General features: G+C 34.2%; 1 protein-coding gene across 1 annotated transcript in view; it reads right to left on the bottom strand.

The window, feature by feature from the left end:
* Positions 1 to 23,063, bottom strand: part of LOC308643351 (uncharacterized protein) — a gene marked incomplete at its 5' end in the record, with an annotated part of 428,976 nt that overhangs the window by 378,378 nt on the left and 27,535 nt on the right. Inside the window, one exon of the mRNA XM_081283240.1 lies at positions 2,286 to 2,412. Coding sequence (XP_081139366.1) covers positions 2,286 to 2,412 — 127 coding nt within the window. The remainder of the gene's footprint in view (positions 1 to 2,285; positions 2,413 to 23,063) is intronic.

Here is a 23,063-nt window from a genome sequence, read left to right as displayed (position 1 = left end):
TGCTACATATGCTATACCCAAGGACAACATCATTCTAAATGGTGAAAAAAAATGAATGAATTCTCTTAAGAACTGGAACAAGACAAGGATGCCCTCTTTCACCACTTTTATTTAACATCATCCTTGAAAACCCTTCCAGAGAACAAAGACAAAAGAAATAAATTAAATGGAAACTAACAGAAAAATAACTCAAACTATCACAATTTCCTAACACTACATTTCTATTTTCAGAGGACCTAAATATCATCACTGGAAAATTTAGAACTAATAAATGAATTCAGCAAAGCAGCACGATATAGAATCAACACCCACAAATCAAACATGTTCTTGTACATCACTGATAAATCACATGAAAGAGAAACTAGAAAAACTACCACATTCACAAGAACCCTCAAATTAAAAAAAAAAGTTTGTGTATATATATATTTGGGAATCAATCTAACAAAAGAGGTGAAAGACCCCTACAATTAAAACTACACAATACTAAAGAAAGAAATTGAAGAAGACCATGAAAGATGGAAAGATCTCCCATTCTCCCATGCTCTTGGAAAGGCAGAATTCACACTGTCAAAATGGCCATACCATTAAAAGCATTATAAAGATTTAACAAAATTCCTATTAAAATGCCAATTACAGTTTTCATAGAAACAGAAAAAGCAATCATAAAATTTATTTGGAAAATTAAGAGGCTCAGAATACCAAAGCAGCCTTTAGAAAGATAAGTGAAGCAGGAGGCATCACAATACCAGAACTTAAATGATATTACAGAGATATAGTAACAAAAACAGAATGCTATTGCACCAAAACAAACATGTAGAAAAATGGTATAGAATAAAAGACACATAAACTCACAGAATTACAATTATCTTATATTAGAAAGCAAGCACTGAAAGCATTCATTGGAGAAAAGATAGCCTCTTCAACAACTGTGCTGGAAAAACTGGAAATCCATATGTAGCAAAATGAGATTAAACCCCTATCTCTCATCCTGCACAAAAATCAACTCAAAGTGGATCAAAGACTTAGGCAATAGAATTGAGATCCATCACCTAATAGAAGAAAAATAGCACCAAATCTTCACCATGTCAGTTTAGGAACTGATTTCCTTAACAAGACTCCTAAACTGCAAGAAGTAAAATCAAGAATCAATGAATAGGATGGCACCAAACTAATAAGCTTCTTTACAGAAAAAAAAAAAAAACAATGAGAACATGAACAGACAGACTACAAATTGGGAGCAATCTTTGCCACGTGTACTTCAGAATGAGCATTGTCTTCAGGAAATATAAAGAATCAAACACTTAACACCAAAAGAACAAATAACCCAATCAATAAATGGAACTAAGAAATTTCACAGAAGAATTGCAATTGATCAACAAATATTTGAAAAAAAATGTTCAACATCTCTAGCAATTAGAGAAATGCAAATCAAAACTACACTTAGATTTCCTCTCACTTGTCAGAATAAAAACTACTAAGAGTACAAGCAACATGAATGTGGCAAACATGTGGGGAGTAGGACTGCAAATTGGTGCAACCATTCTGGAATGCTGTGTGGAGATTCCTTAAAATAAAACTTGTAATGAAAACACAATTTGACCCAGTTATCCCACTCCTCAGTTTATACCCAAAGAACTTAAAATCGGCATTCTATAGTGACATAGCCAAATCGATGTATATAGGAGCTCAATTCACAACAGCTCAATTATGGAACCAACCTAGGTGCTCTTCAACAGATGAATGGATAAAAAAAAATGGTACATTTACACAGTGAAATATTACTCAGCCAAAAACAAGAGTGATATATGGCTTTGCTGGTAAAAGGATACAACTGGGAAACATTATGCTAAGTGAAATAAGCCAATCCCAAAGAACCAAAGGCCAAATATTTTATCTAGAATACAAATGCTAATTAATTCACATTAAGGGGTTAGCTAGGTAAAAACAGAGATACTTTAGATTAGATGGAGGAGATTGAAGAAAGAGGAGGTAAAGGTGTAGAAAGGATAGTAGAATGAATCAGTTTTATCCTAGGTGAATATATGATTACATGACTGCTGTAATTCTACATCAGGTACAAACAGAAGAATGAGAAGTTATACTCCATTTATGTACGATGTGTCAAAATGTGTTTTACTCTCATATAAAACTAATTAGAAAAAATTTTAAGTTTATAAAGGAACAAATAAATAAAACTAGGTTTTAGATGTAAAAAAAATGTTCTTCAAGTAAAGAAAATTAAATATCAATACTTATTTAGAAATCCTGAAGAAAGTTATCCTCACCCAGGAAGACCAGGTTTCTATAGTTCTCTAACATCACATCTCTGTATAAATTCTTCTGAGCAGGTTCCAGGCATTCCCATTCCTCTTCAGAGAAATCAATGGTCACATCCCTGAATGTCACTAGTTCCTGAAATAAGATAAATAATAAATACGGAGACTAATTAATAAATAAGGAAAGTAAAGAACACACTGACCATGTTTTTGTTAATTGACCAATTCAGTTTTATTTCTATTTTATCAACTAGTGTGCATTACCTTTGGCCTTATGAAAATTTCCACAAATCTGCAATCCTAAACAACAAGCCCAATGAAAACACTCAAGGCCAATTCATACACAAAGCGCTTTCTTTAGATATTTTTTTTATAAAGTCCCATAAACTAGCCAATGAAGGTTCAGAAAGGATTACAAAAGACTATATCTATAAAAAATATGATTTTTTTAAAAATCAGTAAGCAAACACAAAATGCCATTAGCTATTAGTTATTTATATGTATATGTGGCTTAAATTTAGCTTCTACCAAAGTGGAAACTATCGTGTCTACACACCCTGGGCTGTGCCTAAATTTTTCATATTATTTGCCTTGATCACAAATAGTACCTTCCCGTTTAAGAATTTATTGGCTTTTTCATAAATTGAATGGCTGAAGCCAAAATTAAAAGTATATTAGCCATCAGTAAATTCAATCTCTCTCTTTTTTTAAATTTTTTACAAAGTGTTAGCCTTTCAGAAAAACATAAGAACATAGGGTAAAATGATTTCTTAGGGTATTTTTCATCCAACTAAGCTGAAAATAGTCACTTCAAATTTTAATGCAGTAACAATCATACTGAAAAAAAAAAAAAGCCTAGGCCTTTAATTAATAAATACCATTTTCAGTGCAAAAGATTTGCGGATGTGTTTGTATTTCTTTCAAATTTTTTAAAAATCTCATTTCAGAACCAACACATAAGGTACAAAATAATTTTTATAGAACCTCATTTCCATGATCAACTTTATTCTTGTTTTCTGAAACACTTAAAATATTATCTGACTATTCTTTTAGTTTAGAATTATACTTTTTGTTTAGCTTACACACTGAAAATATGACAAGGGTCTAAAAATGTCGACAATTGCTGCACAAAAAGGAGGCAGTATATTAACTTATTCATTCACACTATAAATAGAACTAAGGTTAGTAAACACCAAATTTTATGTAGATAAGTAACCTTCTTTCTGAAAGATGACAGATATCAATCTAGTTTTACAACAGTTTAATGAGGGGCATAGCACATGTATTATAAGCTTGATTTTTTCTACAAAAACTTTTTGGGGGCTGGGGATGTGGCTCAAGTGGTAGCGGGCTCGCCTGGCATGCATGCGGCCCAGGTTCCATCCTCGGCACCACATACAAAGATGTTGTGTCCACCGAAAACTAAAAATAAATAAATAAATAAATATTTAAAAATTCTCTCTCTCTCTCAAAAAAAAAACCGTTCTGGCAGCATTTGGGGGAAAATATAAATTTACTGAGAATATAATAACATATTTCTAAAGGGGGCAAGAATACTGATTATTTTCCTTAGAAGTGAAATATTTGTCATACAATGTATGACAGTCACTTTGTAGGATTGCATACATTTTAAAAATACTGATTAATCTGCAGGGAATTCCACATAGGCACATTTAACAAAATTTTCTCCACCTGGTAAGGTTTTCATATAGGTGATTCCTACCATTTCAATCATTTTTTTTCCTTTTTGCTTCTTTATTTTCTACTTCCTCTTCTATTCATCCTTCTCAATTCCCATATTTGCATTTGCTGCTCCCTTTTCTCTCAAAGAAGAATCAGTTATCTGATAGTCCTCAAGGAGTTTTTTCCCCCTATTTCTTTTGCAGTTTTCTTTACCACTGTTTTCATACCAATGTTGTCAGTATTATAGGCAGTTATACCAACATTGATGACAGAATCCATTGCATGGTGTGTAACCTCTCCTGCATTGTGCTCATATTTGTATCTGACAGTTTGTTTCAATAACACTGATATAAGAAACTTTTAGGTAGACCTAAGGGGAACATTCATTGAAGAGTGTGAGTTTAAAATATATTATGGGATTCATCAATGTTATTAAAATAACAAGCAGAAATGACAACCCTTTTTTACCATTTCACATTTACACATATTACTCTTAAGAGTTTTTCACATATTGATTCATAACAACCAAAATAATCTGATAGTAATAACAGTATTTATCTTTTATGACATTTTCTGAAATATACACTAAATGGTACAACCTGATATTTACCAAAATTTATTTGTCCTGTAATTCTGGGGGGTGGGAAGGATAAACATTAAGTTCAAAATAAATTAAAACAATTTTGAGAGCAAGAGTTATTATAAATAAGAAGAGTCATAGACACATGTTAAGAAGACATAATCAAGTCAATGAAATGATATTTTATGGGCACATACATAAAATTTTAACTTTCTATACATAAAAATGGATAAACTTTCATGTAAAATAATAAATTTGGTTTTTAAAAAGTTATAGATCTATGGGGATTGAGCCTTTTTTAAAAGACACTATAGAGATAATCACATTTAAACATAAAAAATAAACAAGAATTACATTTGTGAGTCTGGAACATTCTTCAATTTCCCTTCTTATTTATAATTTGTTTTCAGATCTATTTCATAATTTTCAGACATTTCAATCATATGATTGTTGTTTCCTTAACTGAAAATGCATGGAACTTTTGTGGTTTGTGTCTGGGAACTGGAAGCAAAATAAAAAGAAAGCCTACAGGTTGTGGTCGGCTTCATGACCTCCAATAACAAAGCAAACACCTCTGGTAAACAACAGGCAGAACATTCATTGTCCAGAGGTTTCCAAAGGTTATTTAGAAAACTCTTGACAATGTTCTTAATGAAAACAAGAAAATGTTTATCTTTTAAAGAGAAAATCTGAGAGGATTTGGGCCAAGCAAATAAGGCTAAATCTGTGCAAGAGCAGATTGGTATGAAGTCTCAATTGACATAGAAGGACACATCACTGCCATGATACCAGTGGACAAGTCAAAATATAATAAAATGTAAAGCCCAATGTCAGTCTACTCATAAAAATACATTAATTTTATGCAACTTTTTAGCTTTACACATCTCTTATGCTCTAAAGTATATGTCAGTAGGATTTCTTTAGCATTCTACAGAATGAATCTGTCCTAATTACTGCATCCTTTCAGGACTAGCTAAGTTGTTAGGGACAATGGATGTGCATTTCTCAAGTACTTAAAGACAATGGAACATCTAAACATAAAGTAAACAAAGCATGTTTCATTTCTTCAGCAATGTTCAGTGAGCCCAAAACATCCCCAACACAAGTCTAGAATACCAAGATTTTTTATGCTCCTTTTTCAAAAAGAACACTTTTTCAAGCTTGCAGGTCATGCAGTCATGGCATGAATTTACAAAAGTGTAAGAATGGAAGGAAGGCTCTCAATATAGGGGATATATGTAGGTATATATAATGTAGAGTTAAATTTGACTATTGTGAGAAGCAAAGGAAGTAAAGTAGGTAAATATGCTAAACACAGATGTGAAAGATAGAAAAGGAAGACTGCAAGTTCTAAACATGAAGTACTTTAGGAGGTAAATTTAATGCAGCCCCTGACCTGGGCCACACAACTGGAGACCAAGCATGTCTTCTTCCCTTGTCCTTCCCGAGGCTTCTTTCTCAGGAGTGACTGCCCACAATTCAAACCCACATCTTGAAAATAGGCCTCTAAAGAAACAAAACATGTGGGTCTTCAAAGACCTTATCTGTAGGTTCAAGATTAATTTAACTAGAAGTCATTTAGCTCACACCTCCCTGATTCCAAATTTTATTCATATACTTTTAAAGGAGAAAAGACCCCTTTAAATGAGTAAATACATAAAAATATTCACATTTAGTGAGTTTTGTTCTTTTCTATTAGGGGTTGAAACTACTGTCAATTTACAGATTTAACACCGAAAAATATCCACTGAAATATTATTTATTTTTCATTTGTTTGTTTAAAACAGGGACTCCATAACTTGTCAGGGCTGATTTTATATTTCAAAACATCAACAAACAAAAGCACCCATTTTCCCAGAAAATATATAATTTTTGTGCTATCTCCACAACAACAAATCATTAATATAAATCATATGTGAATAATTCTAGGATTTGCCAAACCATATCTCACATGATTTAATGTTAGCTTAAAATGTCCAGATAATGATATATATGCTTGACTCTTACAAGGGTTCAAAGAAAAGGAACAGATTATTTAATATATCTGGAATTCACTGATTTAATTACAACACAATTTCAAAGAATCGAGTTTGTTTTTCTTCAGCCATAATGGAAGAGAGATTTTTTTCTACTTACACATAAACCATGGAATTTTATCTAAAATAAGCTACCAAATAGAGCACACATGAGAAACCACTAAAAACACTTTTGGGTAGAAGAAGGCCAAATAATATTCTTATATAATGTAAGGGCAACTTATTTTCTAAAACTCAAGTTATATCCAGTTGTTTTGGTTATATCGTTTACATTTGAAGCTACAGAAACAAAATATACTTTGCAGTCAGAGAAAAGTTAAACATGAAACAAGTTTTTTTGTTGTTGTTTTTTTGGTCCTTTGTTTGTTTCTGTCTCTTTGTCTTTGTCTTCCTTTGTATTTCATTTTGTCTTAAGGTGACAAGCCAAGGGAAACAGTGCTGAATATAACACACATGCAGGACCCAAGGGTATAGTCAAGAAAATCCTGGCATCTAAGATATTCTCCCATCCCTTTTTTTACTCACTGAAATACATTGTGGAACTTTCATATGCACAACTGTGTGTGGGTTTTGTTGGAACTTTGGGATAATCTTCTTGCATTCACAACTCAGAGAAAATTAAGACAGGAGAATACATTCTATCTGCAGTGAATTGAGGCTAAGGAAAGAATACATATGGAGCAGTTACATAAGTAGATTAATTGAATAATGGGAGATGCTTCTAAGCCACAGGACAACTAATTTTTCCTGTGTCTCCACTGCAACCCTCAGGATGTCTTCTAGGAAGAGTTTATAAGGAGGCTGATAGTCTATTGACAATCCAAGTGAATGGCCCCTGTGGGTACCAAGACTATTCAGCAAACAGTTCTCAAATCCATGACCAGGTACAGTGGATCAGGGCATTCCACTTAGTAAAGTTTCTCTTTCAGTAAGCTTTTCAGTTCCTATGACCTAAACAACTAAAACTAATAACTTAGAGGTGAAAACATTTATTTTACGTCATAGTTTTAGAGAATGCAGTTCGTGGTAGGCTCATTCCTACCAGGGCATAAACATCATGGAAGAAGTACATGGAGAAAAGGTGTTCAGCTTTAGGGAACCAGGCAGCAAAGAAAGACCAAATTACTGAGAGAAGGTAATCAGATTCAGGGCTACACTTGTGACCTACTTCCTCCAACCAGTTCTGTCTTTCCACAAGTCCAGTAAGGCTAATATACTGAAGATATAGAGCACTCGTGAAACAATGTAAAGTCTATCTTTTAACCTTCCTGCAACTGGGGACCATGATTACAACATGTGTGATTTGGGAGACATCCTAGATAAATGCATAACGGTTGTCAAAGATATTCTGATAAAGTGACCATGCCCAAGAAAGTCGAAAGTGGGAAAGGCAGAATCCAGTGAATGTTCTCTCCTTTCTTACCATGAGAAACATTATCCCCTTTAAAACAATTATTTTTGAAAGGATCATCCATTATTCATGGGGAAATAACAATTAAAACACTATGCCAGTTTCAAATAGAGCAGGGAAAGAAAAAAGATATTTGAGGACTTGTGGAAAGAGTTCAAAATTGAAGGCTTCAATATACAAGTGTACCCTTTTCCCCACATCCTCCCCAGCACTTATTGTTACTTGACTTCATAATGGCTGCCAATCTTACAGGAGTGAGATGGTATCTTAGGGTGGTTTTGATTTGCATTTCTCTGACTGCTAGAGATGGTGAGCATTTTTTCATGTACTTGTTGATTGATTATATGTCCTCCTCTGTGAAGTGTCTGTTCAGGTCCTTGGCCCATTTGTTGATAGGGTTGTTTGTTATCTTATTGTTTAATTTTTTCAGTTCTTTGTATATTCTGGATATTAGGGCTCTATCTGAAGTGTGAGGAGTAAAAATTTGTTCCCAGGATGTAGGTTCCCTGTTTACCTCTCTTATTGTTTCTCTTGCTGAGAAAAAACTTTTTAGTTTAAGTAAGTCCCATTTGTTTATTCTTGTATATAACTCTTGGGCTATGGGGGTCCTATTAAGGAATTTGGAGCCCGACCCCACAATATGTAGATCGGAGCCAACTTTTTCTTCTATCAGGTGCAGAGTCTCTGATTTGATATCTAGCTCCTTGATCCATTTTGAATTAACTTTTGTGCATGGCAAGAGAAAGGGGTTCAGCTTCATTTTGTTGCATATGGATTTCCAGTTTTCCCAGCACCATTTGTTGAAGATGCTATCCTTTCTCCATTGCACGCTTCCAGCGCCTTTATCAAATGTAAGAAAGTTGTAATTTTGTGGATTGGTCTCTGTGTCCTCTATTCTGTACCATTGGTCCACCTGCCTGTTTTGGTACCAGTACCATGCTGTTTTTGTTACTATTGCTCTGTAATATAGTTTGAAATCTGGTATCGCTATACCTCCAGATTCACACTTCCTGCTTAGGATTGTTTTGCTATTCTGGGTCTTTTGTTTTTCCATATGAATTTCATGATAGCTTTGTCTATTTCTACAAGAAATGCTGTTGGGATTTTGATTGGCATTGCGTTGAACCTGTAGAGAATTTTGGGTAATATTGCCATTTTGATAATGTTGGTTCTGCCTATCCATGAACAGGGTACATTTTTCCATCTTCTAAGATCTTCTTCTATCTCTCTCTTTAGGGTTCTGTAGTTTTCATTGTATAAATCTTTCACCTCTTTTGTTAGGTTGATTCCCAAGTTTTTTTTTTTTTTTGAGGATATTGTGAATGGGGTGGTTTTCCTCATTTCCATTTCAGAAGTTCTGTTGCTAATATACAGGAATGCCTTTGATTTATGCGTGTTGATTTTATATCCTGCCACTTTGCTGAATTCATTTATTAGTTCTAGTAGTTTCTTTGTAGACCCTTTTGGGTCTTCTAGGTGTAGGATCATATCGTCTGCAAATAGTGATATTTTAAGTTCTTCCTTTCCTATTTTTATGCCTTTACTTTTTTTTGTCTGTCTAATTGCTCTGGCTAGTATTTCAAGGACTAAATTAAATAGAAGTGGTGAGAGAGGGCATCCCTGTCTTGTTCCAGATTTTAGCAGGAATGCCTTCAGTTTTTCTCCATTTAGAATGATGCTAGCATGAGGCTTAGCATATATACCTTTTACAATGGTGAGGTAAGTTCCTGTTATCCCCAGTTTTTCTAGTGTTTTGAACATAAAAGGATGCTGTACTTTGCCGAATGCTTTTTCTGCATCTATCGAGATGATCATATGGTTCTTATCTTTAAGTCTATTGATGTGGTGAATAACATTTATTGATTTCCATATATTAAACCAACCTTGCATCCCAGGGATGAATCCTACTTGATCATGGTGCACAAAGGTGCGGCCAATATGGAAAGCAATATGGAAATTCCTAGGAAAGCTGGGAATGGAACCACCATTTCACCCAGCTATCGCCCTTCTCGGTCTATTCCCTGAGGACCTTAAAAGAGCATACTATAGGGATACTGCCCCATCAATGATCATAGCAGCACAATTCACAATAGCTAGACTTTGGAATCAACCTGGATGCACTTCAATAGATGAATGGATTAAAAAACTGTGGCATTTATACACAATGGAGTATTACGCAGCACTAAAAATGACAAAATCATGGATTTTGCAGGGAAATGGACGGCATTAGAGCAGATAATGCTAAGTGAAGCTAGCCAATACTTAAAAAACAAATGCCAAATGTCTTCTTTGATATAAAGAGAGCAACTAAGATCAGAACAGGGAAGAAGAGCATGAGGAAAAGATTAACATTAAACAGAGACGAGATGGGTGGGAGAAAGGGAGAGAGAAGGGAAGCTGTATGGAAATGGAAGGAGACCCCCATTGTTACACAAAACTACATATAAGAGTTTGTGATGGGAAAGGGGAAAAAAACAAGTGAGAGAATTAAACAACAGCAGATGGGGTAGAGAGGGAAAATGAGAGGGAAGGGGAGAAGGGATAATAGGGGATACGAAAGGTAGCAGAATACAACAGTCATTAATATGGTATTATGTAAAAATGTGGATGTGTAACTGCTGTGATTCTGCAACTTGTATTTGGGGTAAAAAATGGGAGTTCATAACCCACGTGAATCAAATGTATGGAAGATGATATGTCATGAGCTTTGTAATGTTTTGAACAACCAATAAAAAAAACTGAAGGCTTCAATGTCAGCTCAGTGAGCAGTTAGAATGAGGGAATGGGGGTCTTCAAATTGAAATCCTGCTTCTCATATTGTGAAAGAATCAGAGAAAATGAATGAATCCTGAGGAGAAAGGAAGAACTAATGTCCTCAGTCAACAAAGCTACTCTTTGACTTTTTGTGTACTTAACACAAACTGTGGAGACATAGAAATATCCAGTAATAGCTCCTGGCAGACACTGTCCAGAAGTTTTAGCTGCAGGCTCATCTGCCACAGCATGTCCCAGAAGGGTCATAGGGTCATGAGGTCAAAGCAGTGGTCCTTGATCAGATGAATGTAAAAATAATTTTAGGCAAGACACAGTCTCTCCATGGCTGATTCACCCTTTCTTCAATGAGCTACCCTCATCATTTCAGTATTCCCAGCTAAACAGATTCTTAACTATCTGGCATTCTAGGTATTTCAGCATGCTTTCTAGAGTTCTGCATGACCTGCACTTCAGAAGAGGCCTCTACAGAGTTACATGGACCTCACAAGCAGAGAAGACTCCAGAGTTCCAGAGACATGATAGACTTAAGCGCTGTGAGGCTTTAGAAGGACGACCCCTCATTTATGACTCCTGACCCAGTTTAACAGTTCACACCAAGAATTCATTACTAGACAGAGTTCCAGGCCCCACACAGACATAGAATAACCGTAGATGCAATTCAAACCCTGCCTGAATGATGGCAGAATAATACATCCTTAGCTGAAGCTCTTTTAAACCTGTTTCTTCTTTTCAAGGGACCTTTGCGTTTTATCAGAGCTTTACCTTGGCTTTCAAGAACTGGGAGTTTTCTTACCATTCCTTTAGTGGGCTACTCCTTTATTTTCCTTTCGGACATGGAATCACCATTGTCTCTACGTCATATTACAGAGATAATATTCAAACAAGAAAAATCTGGACTCTGGACAGAACTGCACAAGAAAGAACTGGCTACCATACAAAGGAAGGAGGTAGTAGAGGCTGGTGGCTGTACAATCAAGGCTTCTAACAATTGTTCTCTCAGTCTATTTTCATCAAAGAAAACCAAAGATTTCACAAAAGGAAAACAATTATTAAACACATAAAAATGGGAGTTGCACAGAAGCACTATTGTTAAATTAAATAAAATAACTTATTAGCTCACTTAGATAAGGAGTCTGTTTGAAACACATTTCAAAAACAAAACCTAGGGGGCTGGGGATGTGGCTCAAGCGGTAGCGCGCTCTCCTGGCATGCCTGCGGCCCGGGTTCGATCCTCAGCACCACATACAGACAAAGATGTTGTGTCCGCCAAATACTAAAAAACAAATATTAAAAAAAAAACCTACTCGCAGAAGAATATACATTTACACATTCCAGATTCTAATTGATGAAGAGTAGCTCCAGAAAAAGCCATTCTCTGGAGATGAGGCATGGGAATAATATGCTTTAATTTTTGGAGCTTAATATCCCCTCTGGTCCCTTAAGATTTTTTATTTTTTTGAGAAAATTAAGCAAGCCCAAAGAAGAAACTGATAAATTAAACTCCACTAAAATTTAAAAGTCCATGAAAATGTAAGAGGAGGTGAAAAGAGATAATGCTACCTGAGAGAAAATATGTACGCGAAAAGAGTATCAATAGAAATCAATTATTAGTGAAATATGTAAAAAAGGATAAAAGTTATAAACATACAAAATGATTAAGCAGAATAAGATCACATAGGAAAGTGCTCAATGCTGTAGGTTTACTCAATGCTGTAGGTTATCAATGAAAAGTAATATATATTCACATGAAAAGTAAGGGTAAATGTTCCTAAGGAATAAACACACATGCAGGCATGGCACTGTGGCTGATATGTTTCACTAATATTTACCAGTCAATTTGTGTCAATCTATTTTATACAATACACTGTTTCATGTAAAGTGTAAAATATTTATGAGACACTATTTGGAGACAAATAAAAATAACACTGTCCATATAATCAAAAGAAAAAACATCAAACAATTCAAACTCCATAAGCAGTGCAATGGGTGAATAAGCTCTACAGAAGTTTACTGCAAAGAGTAACCCCCTATTATCACATATATGGTGCTCCCAATTTTATCTGTAACAACCAAGGCACTGATTTTGCATATTCCCAATTATTCTTTCATAAATAGTTTACTGGACAGCGTTTTACCCAGTGGCAAGAACAAGATAATTTTAACAAAATATGGCTTTAATTTCCCTCCCTCCTTCTATCCCATTAAAATTGACCTGCTTCAGCCTAAGCCAAAATGTACTCTTTTTATGCCCTGTCTTAAGTATGTAGCTTTTCTTGAACTTGTGACTTTCTTGCCCTACTTCAAGTACTCAGTATTAATGGCATGTGCCACTATGCCTAGCTCAATCTAAATTCTCCAATTTTATCAATGCCTCCAATTCTGAACTTCCTTGTGTTTTATTTGCTCCTTCCTTTGGGGCGGGGGAAAATAAGTCCACTTCATGCTTTGATCATAACCCCTGCTGTTCTATCACTGTGGCTTATTTTAAAACTAACTTTTTTTTCCCTTTTTCTCTATTTCCACTATGTCTTTATAGCCATAAAGAAAATGAGATTGACCTTCCTGTCACTAAACAAGCTCTCCATCCTTCAGAGCCTGTACCACAGAAATGAAGAAATCCATGTACTCCAAATTGGTATAAATGTCAAAAATCACTGTCATGTATAACCAAGTAACAAATAGAACTAAAAAATAAAGATCTAAGAAATGACACCCACTCTCTCAGGACTACAAGTAAATTATGTATTCTGAAAGGGCCACCTGGAGTGTACCCATTAAATCGCCTGGTCCCCTTTTCCCCTAAAAGTTAAAAACACAGATTCTAAAACAGAAATCCCCTGAATTTCTCCTTTGGTAGGAAACCAATAAAACCTCGATTTTCCTTTTTCTCTAAACTTTGTACTCATTACTGATGTATCCAAACAAGGACCAAAACATCTGTATCAAATTTGGTGTTTAGCAGGGGACCTGAGAGTGCACCTGCTTCAATCTTCATAAGCAGGCCTAGAACTCTGTGTAATTTTGCTTCCATTATAGAGGATGAAAAGTGGTTGGTTGATAAGCCTGTTGAAGCCTAGCCACTGGAAAATTAGGAGATGGGGTAAGATTGCCTCAAGTTGAACTGGAGGTGCTTTTCCTCTAAGTAAAGGGGAAAAAGAAAGATACCTTCCCAGAAACTACCAAGGCTCCTTTTGCTTCAGGGAATTTCTGTCTTCTCTACCTTTATGGTATGAATTGCTCCACCATTGGTTTACTTTGGGGAAAAGGAAAATGAATGCAGTAAAGTCATCACAACTAGCCACTTGATAATCTCCTTCACTTTGCGTAAGACCCTTGACTGCACACATCTGCTTTCCTTCAGATGTGCATCTTGTTCCTATTTGTGTAAACACCTTTGGCACCATTGGTGGAGAAGTCATGGTTAACTTTAAGTATGAAACATAATTCCTGCCCCTCCTTGAGGGGAGTGTTAAGCTTTTTGAATTCTTTTTATATCCTAGAAATTAAGAACATGTCCAGGTGGCAAATATTTTCTCCCATTCTGTAGATTATGTCTTCATGCATTTTTTTTTTTTTTTTTGGAACTCAGTGTAAAACCCAGGACTTGACAAATGCAAGACAGATGCTTTGCCACTGAGCTAATCTCAGTGTTATCGTTTCTTTTGCTGTGAAGAAGATATTTAGTTTGATGCCACCTCATTTATTCATTTTTTAATATTTTTTAGTTATACATGGACACAATATCTTTATTTTGTTTGTTTATTTTTATGTGGTGCTGAGGATCGAACCCAGTGCCTCACATGTGTCAGGCAGGTGCTCTGAGTCACAACCCCAGCCCCTATTTATTCATATTTTTATTTTAGAGTCTTGTTCAGGAAGTCAGTTCCTGTGCCAAGGTGTTGAAGCACTGGACCTACTTTTTCTTCTAGTCGGTGCAAGTCTTCTAGTATAATTTCTAAGTCTTTGATCCACTAAGAGTTGATTTTTGTGCTGGGTGAGAAACAGGAATTAACTTGAATTCTATTACATATAGATTCCCACTTTTCCCAAGACCATTTGCTGAAGAAGCTATCTTTTCTCCAGTGTGCATTTTCAATACCTTTGTCTAATATGAGGTAACTTGTATGTATGTATGTATGTATGCATGTATTTGTTTGTTTTTAGTTGTAGTTGGACACAATACCTTTTATTTATTTATTTGTATGTGGTGCTGAGGATCAAACCCAGGGCCTTGCATATGAGAGGCAAGTGTTCTACTGCTAAGCCACAACCCCAGTCCCGAGGTAACTTTTTATGTGAGTTTTTCTGTTTTCTATTCTGTTCCATTGGCATTTTTGCCTATTTTGGTGCCAATATCATGTTGTTTTGTTACTAGAGCTCAGTAGTATAATTTAGGGCCTAGTATTGTAATACATACTGCTTCATACTTCTCCCTAAGAATTGTTAGCTATTCTAAGCCTCTTACTTTTCCAAATGAATTTTGCTGGCTGCTTTCCCTATTTATAAATGTCTTGTTTAACAGAAGTGGTAAAATGGGATATCCTTGTCAAGCCCCTCTTTTTAATGGCAATTATTTCAGTTTCTCCAGTTAGAATGATGCTGGCCTTTAATTTGTCATATATACCTTTTACAATGTTGAGGAAATTTCCTTCTATTCCTAGTTTTCCAGTATTCTATACAGGAGTGGAGGCTGTATTTTGGCAAATACATTCTCTGCAACTTGAGATAATTATGTGTTTTTTGTCTTTAAACTATTTATGTGATGTGTCACATTTATTGATTTCCATATGTTGAACCAACCTTGCATCTCTGGGATAAAACCCACTTCGCCATTGTAAACTATTTTTGTAATTTGTTTTTATATGCAATTTGCCAGTATTTTATTAAGAACATTTTACATCTATGTGCATTGAGGATATTAGTGTGAAGTTTTCATTCCTTCATGTGTCTTTGTCCGGTTTTCATATCCTTTTCTATTTTATGAAATAGTTCAAGGAGGATTGATGTTAGTCTTTAAAATGGAGAATCCATAGAGTCCTATACTTTTCATTTTTGGTAGGTTTTTGATGACATTAAATTTTATTATTAGAAATTTATGCTTAAATTTTCTATATCCCTCTGGTTCAATTTGATCAGATCATATGTCACTAGGAATGTGTCAATATCACCAAGATTTTTTGGTTCACGAAGCATAAATTTTCAAAGTACTCATTTATATTTCTGTAGTGTTTCTGGTGATATTTTCATTGTCTTTATGGGTTGTACAATTTTTATTTTTATTTAGCTGGACTAAAAATTTATGAATTTCATATTCTATCAAAGAACCAACTTTTTGATTCATTGATTTTTTTTATTTATTTTTGTTGCTGTTGTTAATGTCAATTTCAATGTGTTGGGCTCTGATTTTATTTCCCATCTAGTATTGGCACTCATAGTGATTTGCTCTTCTTTATCTAGAGTCTTGAAATGTAATGTTAGATTATTTGTTTGGTGTCTTTCTGTTCATTAAATGAGCTCAATACTATGAACTTACCTCCTAGAGCCACCTTCATAGTGTCCCAGAGGTTCTGATATGTTGTAATGCTGTTCTCATTTACTGCTAAGTGTTTTGTATTTCACTCCTTATTTCTTCTCCTTTCATTTCATCAGTATGAAATGGCCTTCTTTGTCTTTTCTGATTAACTTTGGTTTGAAGTCCATGTTATCTTATATGAGGATAGGAATCCCCTGCTTGTTTATGAGGACCATGTGAATGATTTTTTTCCCCAAAATTTTTACCTTGATACTGCAGATGTCTTTCTTTTTGAGTAAGTCATTTGGAGACAACTAATTGTTGGGTCTTAATTTTTTATTCAAACTGTCTTTTTTTAATTATTATTTTTATCAGAGTTTAGACCATTTACATTCAGTGGTTTTGTTATTTTTTTTAAGTCATGCAGACTGTTTGTGCATTATTTATTGTATTAGAAATCATTCACCTACTCTCACAGATCAAATACTTCAAAATTAAATGGAACACTTATAAATATCTGAGACGTCAAGAAAGAAAGGACAAGATAAGTAAATTAAAAGGGCTTTGAACTAAGTACTAAAAACAGCTTAAAATATCAAAATATCTCGAATGTAACAGTACTGAGAAGAATAATTATAACTTAAATTATTAGTATCACAAAGAAGCTAGAATAACAAATTATTTTTTAAATATGTAGTAGGAGAAAAAAATAAGAGTAGGTGCCAAGATATATAAAATTAAGAAAAAGAATACAGCTAAAATTTGACTAAAATAAACAAGTCTAATCAGGAAGAAAGAACAGAAAAACAGAACTTTACAGATGCAAAAATATGTTACAGTAATATTACAATTGTATGCCAACATATGTGACAGCTTACATAACGACTCTATATTAGAAGAATTCATGTGCTGCTAAGAAAGTATATTCAGTCACTGATGGATGAAATATGTATACATACATACATATATGTCTTAAATCTAAATTATCAATTGTATGCTTTACTTCTATAACTTTTTTATTTAGTTATTGTTTGAAGATCTATCCAATGGTGACATAGGCATATTAAAACTGCCAAGTATTATTGAATTGTGGTTTATTTCTTTTTAATTCTTCTTCTTTAATTTAGCATAAACATGTTATTTTTTAATTTGTTGTAATTAGTTATACATGACAGTAGAATGAATTTATACACTTTGATATATCTTACACAGATGGAATATAATTTCTCATTTTTCTGAGTGTACATATTGCAGAATCCTATTGATCACATATATACATGTAGTAATAATGCCTGTTTCATCCTACTGTCTTTCCTATCCCCACATCTCCTCCCCTCCTTCCCCAACACTTCCTTTACCTAATCTAAGGTAACACTATTCTGCCCTAGTGCCCCCCCCCACAGTCACACACCTTATTGTGAATTATCATCCACATATTAGAGAAAACACTTGGCCTTGGGTTTTGTGGGACTGGCTTGTTTGACTTAGCATGACATTCTCCAACTCCCATCATTTACTGGCAAATGCCATAACTTCTCTCTTCTTTAAAGCTGAGTAATATTCCATTGAGTATATATGCTACATTTTCTTTATCCATTCATCTATTGAGGGACACCTAGGTTGGTTCCATTGAGAAGGATTTGTTGGCTGTACATAGATAATCCATTGTTTGGAGTATAAATATTTATGATTGTTTTGTTGATGTTTGATTCCCTTAATACATATGAAATGGCTTTCCTTATCCCTTCTCATTAATTTTGCCCCCTCTCATTTCAGATAAAGTCCCCTTTATCTGACATGAGGATAGAAACCTTTGTCCCTTCTCAGATAAAGTGGACTTTATCTGACATGAGCATAGAAACCCCTGCTTACTTACATGATCCATGTGAATGAAATGATTTTTTTCCATTTTTCACCTTCAGTCTTTAGATGTCTTTGCCTATGAGGTGAGTCTATGAGGTGAGTCACCCAGTCTGTGTCTTTTGATTGATGACTTTAGTCTACTTACATCCAAGGTTATTATTGAGATGTGCTTTGTATTCACAGACATTTGGGTTTATTTCTAGTTTTTAATTTGAATTAGTTTATCCTTTTTTTCTAATTTGTTTTATATGACAGCAGAATTCATTACAATTTATAGTACATATAGACAGCACATTTCTTCCTATCTCTGTTTGTACACGATTCTCGTCTTCCTACAGGTACTTAGGATAATAATGTCCATCTCATTTCACTGTCTTTCTTACACCCATGCACCTCCCTTCCTCCCTTTCTCTCCCTCCCCTTTGCTCTATCTAGAGTTCATCTATTCCTCCCATGATCCCTTAGTTTCTCCTTTGATTTCCTATATTCTTTTTTGTAGTTCCTACTTTTGCTGGGTTTGATTTTTTTTCCATTTCATCTTCATAGAATATTTTGTTGACAATGTTCTGTAGTGCAGGCTTTCTAGTTGCAAATTTTTTAACTTTTGTTTTTATTTTATCTTCAAATCTGAAGCTCAAGTTTACTGGGTATAGGATTCTTGGTTGACACCCATTTTCTTTCAGAGCATGATGCATGTTATTCAGGATCTCCTAGCTTTGAGGGTCTAGGTTGAGAAATCAGTGGAGATCGGAATTTGTATACCCCTATATGTAATCTGATATGTTTTTTTCTCTCACAGCATTTAAAATTCTGTCCTTATTCTGTATGTTAGGCATTATAATGTGCCTTGGGTCTGTTGCCATTTTGTACATTTGGGGTCATGGGAGACTCTTGTATTTGATTTTCCATTTTAATCATTTGGTCTGAAATTTTTTATGATATTATTTTGTAGGAAAGAATGTGCACTTTATTGGTTTGTATCACTGCACCTTCATCTATCCTGATAAATCAGGAATTTGGCTTTTTTATGTTATTCCATAGTTCTTGGAAGATCTGTTCATGGTTTCTGAACATCCTCTCCATGGTCAACTCTGTTTTAAAGATTATAAACTTTGTCTTCATTGCTTGATATTCTGTCTTCTAAGGGGCCTGGTCTGTTGATAACTGATTCTATTGAATTTTTAATTCCATTTATTATTTCCTTTATTTTGAGAATTCATGCTTGTGTTGTTGTTGTTGTCATTGCTGCTGTTATTGTTGTTTTCAAAATCTTTGCCTCTTTATTGAAGTGATCTTTAACTTCATGTATTTTCTCTTGAATTTCATTTCTTATACCATCATTTACTTTGCAGATGAAATTTAACTATGTACATTCTAATCTCCTTCCCTAACATTTCTTCCACGTGGTATTGATGGATTCTGTTATTGAAGTATCTTGGTTTGTTTGGGGCACTGTTTTCCCCCTGATTTTTCATGTTTGTGTGTCTACCCATCTAATAGTATGGATCTCAAGTAGGAGAGTTTCAACCTTGTGGACTTTACTGATGTAGGAGGTTTCCAGTATACCACTATTTAGGGAAATACAAATAATAAGAACAACAATATGCAGCATTAAACCAAATAGTTGCCACTATGATGTCAAAAAAGTTAATTATCACAGTAAAGAGAAATGATATGATCAGATATTGCCTACTATAAAAATACCAAGTTTCCAAAAGGGTGGACAAGGAAAGGAGAGAAGTCATATACAATGTGATGACTATAAGGGAAGAGGAGAGAAGAATAAGTAAAATTTTAAAAATAGTAAGAGAGAAAAAAATAAAGATTTGCAGTTTGCAGAAGAAAAGAGTATCAGGAGAAACAGGTAGGAGAAAAAATGTGTATATATATATATATATATATATGAAGTTTAAAAAAATTAAAAATATAAAACAAAATTAAAATATACTAATCAAACATCCTAGTTTACAAAAAACTAACCCATGAAAAATAGCTGTCTTCCAAAATGGTAGAAACTAAAATATGAATATGTATAAATGTTCATGTACCATTAAGGTCACAATTAAACAAAAAGAATTTTAAAAAATCTTGATGAAATATTAAAGTATTCTTTCCATTGCAGCTCAAACAGCATTTCAGCAGTTTTAGATGGAATCATCTGAAGAGTGCTCATACTGAGTGTTATTATTGAAAGATGCTTTTTATTTCCCTTCATTTTAAGTTATTTCTAGTTTTTAAGTGGAATTAGATTCTCCTTTGTTTATTTTCTATTGTTGTTTTTCCCTTTGCTGGCTTTGGTTTTTATTCTCCATGTATTGTGAAATATATTATTGAGTAAGTTTTATAGTGCCAGATTTATAGATTTTATAGGTGTGAATTTTTTTTAACTTTTATTTAGCATGAAAGGCTTTTATTTCATCTTCAAATGTAAACCTTTCTAGGTCCCTACCCATTTTCCTTTAGAGTTTGGTATATATTATTCTAAGACCTCCTAGCTTTTAGGGTCTGGGTTTAAAAAAAAAAAACAAATCAGCTGAGATTTGGATAGGTCTGCCTCTAAATGTGACTAGTGTTTTCCTCTTGCTACTTTTAAAATTTTATAATTTTTCTGTATATCAGGGATTTTCAAAATGATGTCTTAAAGTAGGTGTTGTGATTTTTTTTTTTTAAATATCTGGAGTCCTGTATGCTTTCTGTATTTAATTTTCCATGTTCTTTTTAAGGTATGGGAAATGTTCTGATATTGTTTGACTGAAAATATTGTGCATTATATTAGTTTATATTTCAAAGCCTTCATCTATCCTGAAGAATCTTAAGCTTGGCTTTCTAATGGAATCCCATATTTTTTAAAAGTTTTCTGCATGGTCCATTAACATCCCCCCCCCCACCCTCAAGATTATATATTTTGTCTTGAGAGCCTGGAAATGTATGTTTCTTTCCCATAGTTTAGTCTGTTTGTGATGCTTTCCATCAAATTTTTAATTTGTTTCATTGATGCCTTCATTTTAAGGATTTACAACTGATTCTTCTTCATGATCTCCATCTCATTATTGAGGTAATATTTTATTTCCTGTATTATCTTTCTAATGTTGTTTTTATGTGCTCTCTTACCTCGTAGATAAGCTTTACCAAGAACTTTCTGAATTCCATCTCTGACATTTCCTCCACTGTGGTGTCTATATACTAATATAAGGTCTGTTGTTGAGGTATTCTCTATTGTTGGGGATTTTATTTTTATGTAACCTGTTGCCATTTTCTTTCTTGAAACTGTGCCCCTCTGCCTTTTAATAAAGCATCACTGATCCTTCAAGGTCTGTCACCATTTTACTTACTTTTGCTTTCAGTAATAATATTCACAATTTAGGACATTTTATGAAGCATCCAGGAAATGGTAGAGCTCAAGTTTTACATGAGTTTATTTGAGCTGTAATTCAGAATAAAAGGAACACTAAAGCAAAAGGAATTGTGAATGTTAAAACAATTAGTGAGAAGAGTAAGGGAAACATTTTAAGAACAAAAAAATATCAAATGGATCAAATGACATGAAAACTTGACATGAAAACTCATAAATCAATTTGGGTCAGATGTTTTTCAAAAAAAGACACCAGTGAGCCAGGCACAGTGGCACATTCCTATAATCCCATCAGCTTGGAAGCCTTAGGCAGGAAGACTGTACAGTCAATGCCAACCTCAGCTATATAGAGAGACCCTGTGCAACTTAATGAGACCCTGTTTCAAAATAAAAAACAGAAAGTGTTGGGGATATGAATTTGTGCTAATACCCACCTGGGTACAATCCCTGAGGACGAAATGTGCATCCTTCTTTTATATTACCTTGATATTGAAAAGGAGATTTTTTTTGCACCTTTTCTGGTGCTATGCACAAACCCATTGCAGTCAGTGAATATTCTAATGAGCAAAAATTTTTTAAAGTACATGTGGACTATCATGAGCTAACATTATGTCATCCATAAAGTGAATAATATATGCATCAGGGAATTTTTCTCTTACAGGTATGATAGCTTATGCCAAAAATTTTAACAAAGACTATTACACATACCCTGAGGTAACAACTTCCAGTAATATCTCTTAACTGGTTTCTTAAAATTTATTGCTGAAACACTAAGAGCAATTTTTATTGTTGTTTCTTTGTTTATTTACAATCATCTGGATGCAAGGGTATAGTGAAAAAGTAATCTTTTAGATCTATCATCATTAGATGATAATCAAAAGAAATGGCTATAAGAGAAGGAAGTTCTGTTTGCAAGGAACCCATGGGGCTGATAATGTGATTAATTGTCCCAAGATCTTAAAACAACCTCCACTTACTTCATTTCTTCTTAATCATAGCAGTTGGTATATTCCAGAGACTCTATATCACTAGCCTGAAGTTGTTTCTGGACCAAAATATTGGCTACTCTTAGTTTTTCCACCGTTAAGGGCCACTAACAGACCAAATTGGCTCTTCTATAAGCCACTTAATATTTTCTACTATGATTTGGGCCAGGAAGGAAGTCAGTGCCCCTGCCAAGAATTTTGACTGGGTGAATTAACTTGCCTTTCCTGAGAAGACTGGGCTTTAGGTAAATACCCTTCTTGTTGATTCCTTTCAAATTCACTAGGAGAAATAAATTTTTGATTAAGTTCCTGAGGTGACACAATAGAGTTTGGAGTTATTAATAACAACACAAGATGCTTAGAATATCTTAAGCCCATGAATTCACTGTCAAAGTGTCTAAGATATATGGTTTAAAAATTCCAGAATTAACATCTTTATCCTCTCTTTGAATGTGTTGAGCTATCTGGGCATGTTGTACAATTTGATCAATCCTTTCTAAGCTAGCAGGTGCAATGTGTAAAGGCCACTTCTTGTTCATTACCTTCTAGAAATAACTAATTTGTCTGCTCCTGAATCAAGCACACCTCT

This window comes from Spermophilus citellus (assembly GCF_964194105.1).
Source record: "Spermophilus citellus genome assembly, chromosome: 3".
Taxonomy (NCBI): domain Eukaryota; kingdom Metazoa; phylum Chordata; class Mammalia; order Rodentia; family Sciuridae; genus Spermophilus; species Spermophilus citellus.
The sequence above is the reverse complement of the archived record's forward strand: the minus strand, read 5'-3'. Positions and strand labels throughout refer to the sequence as shown.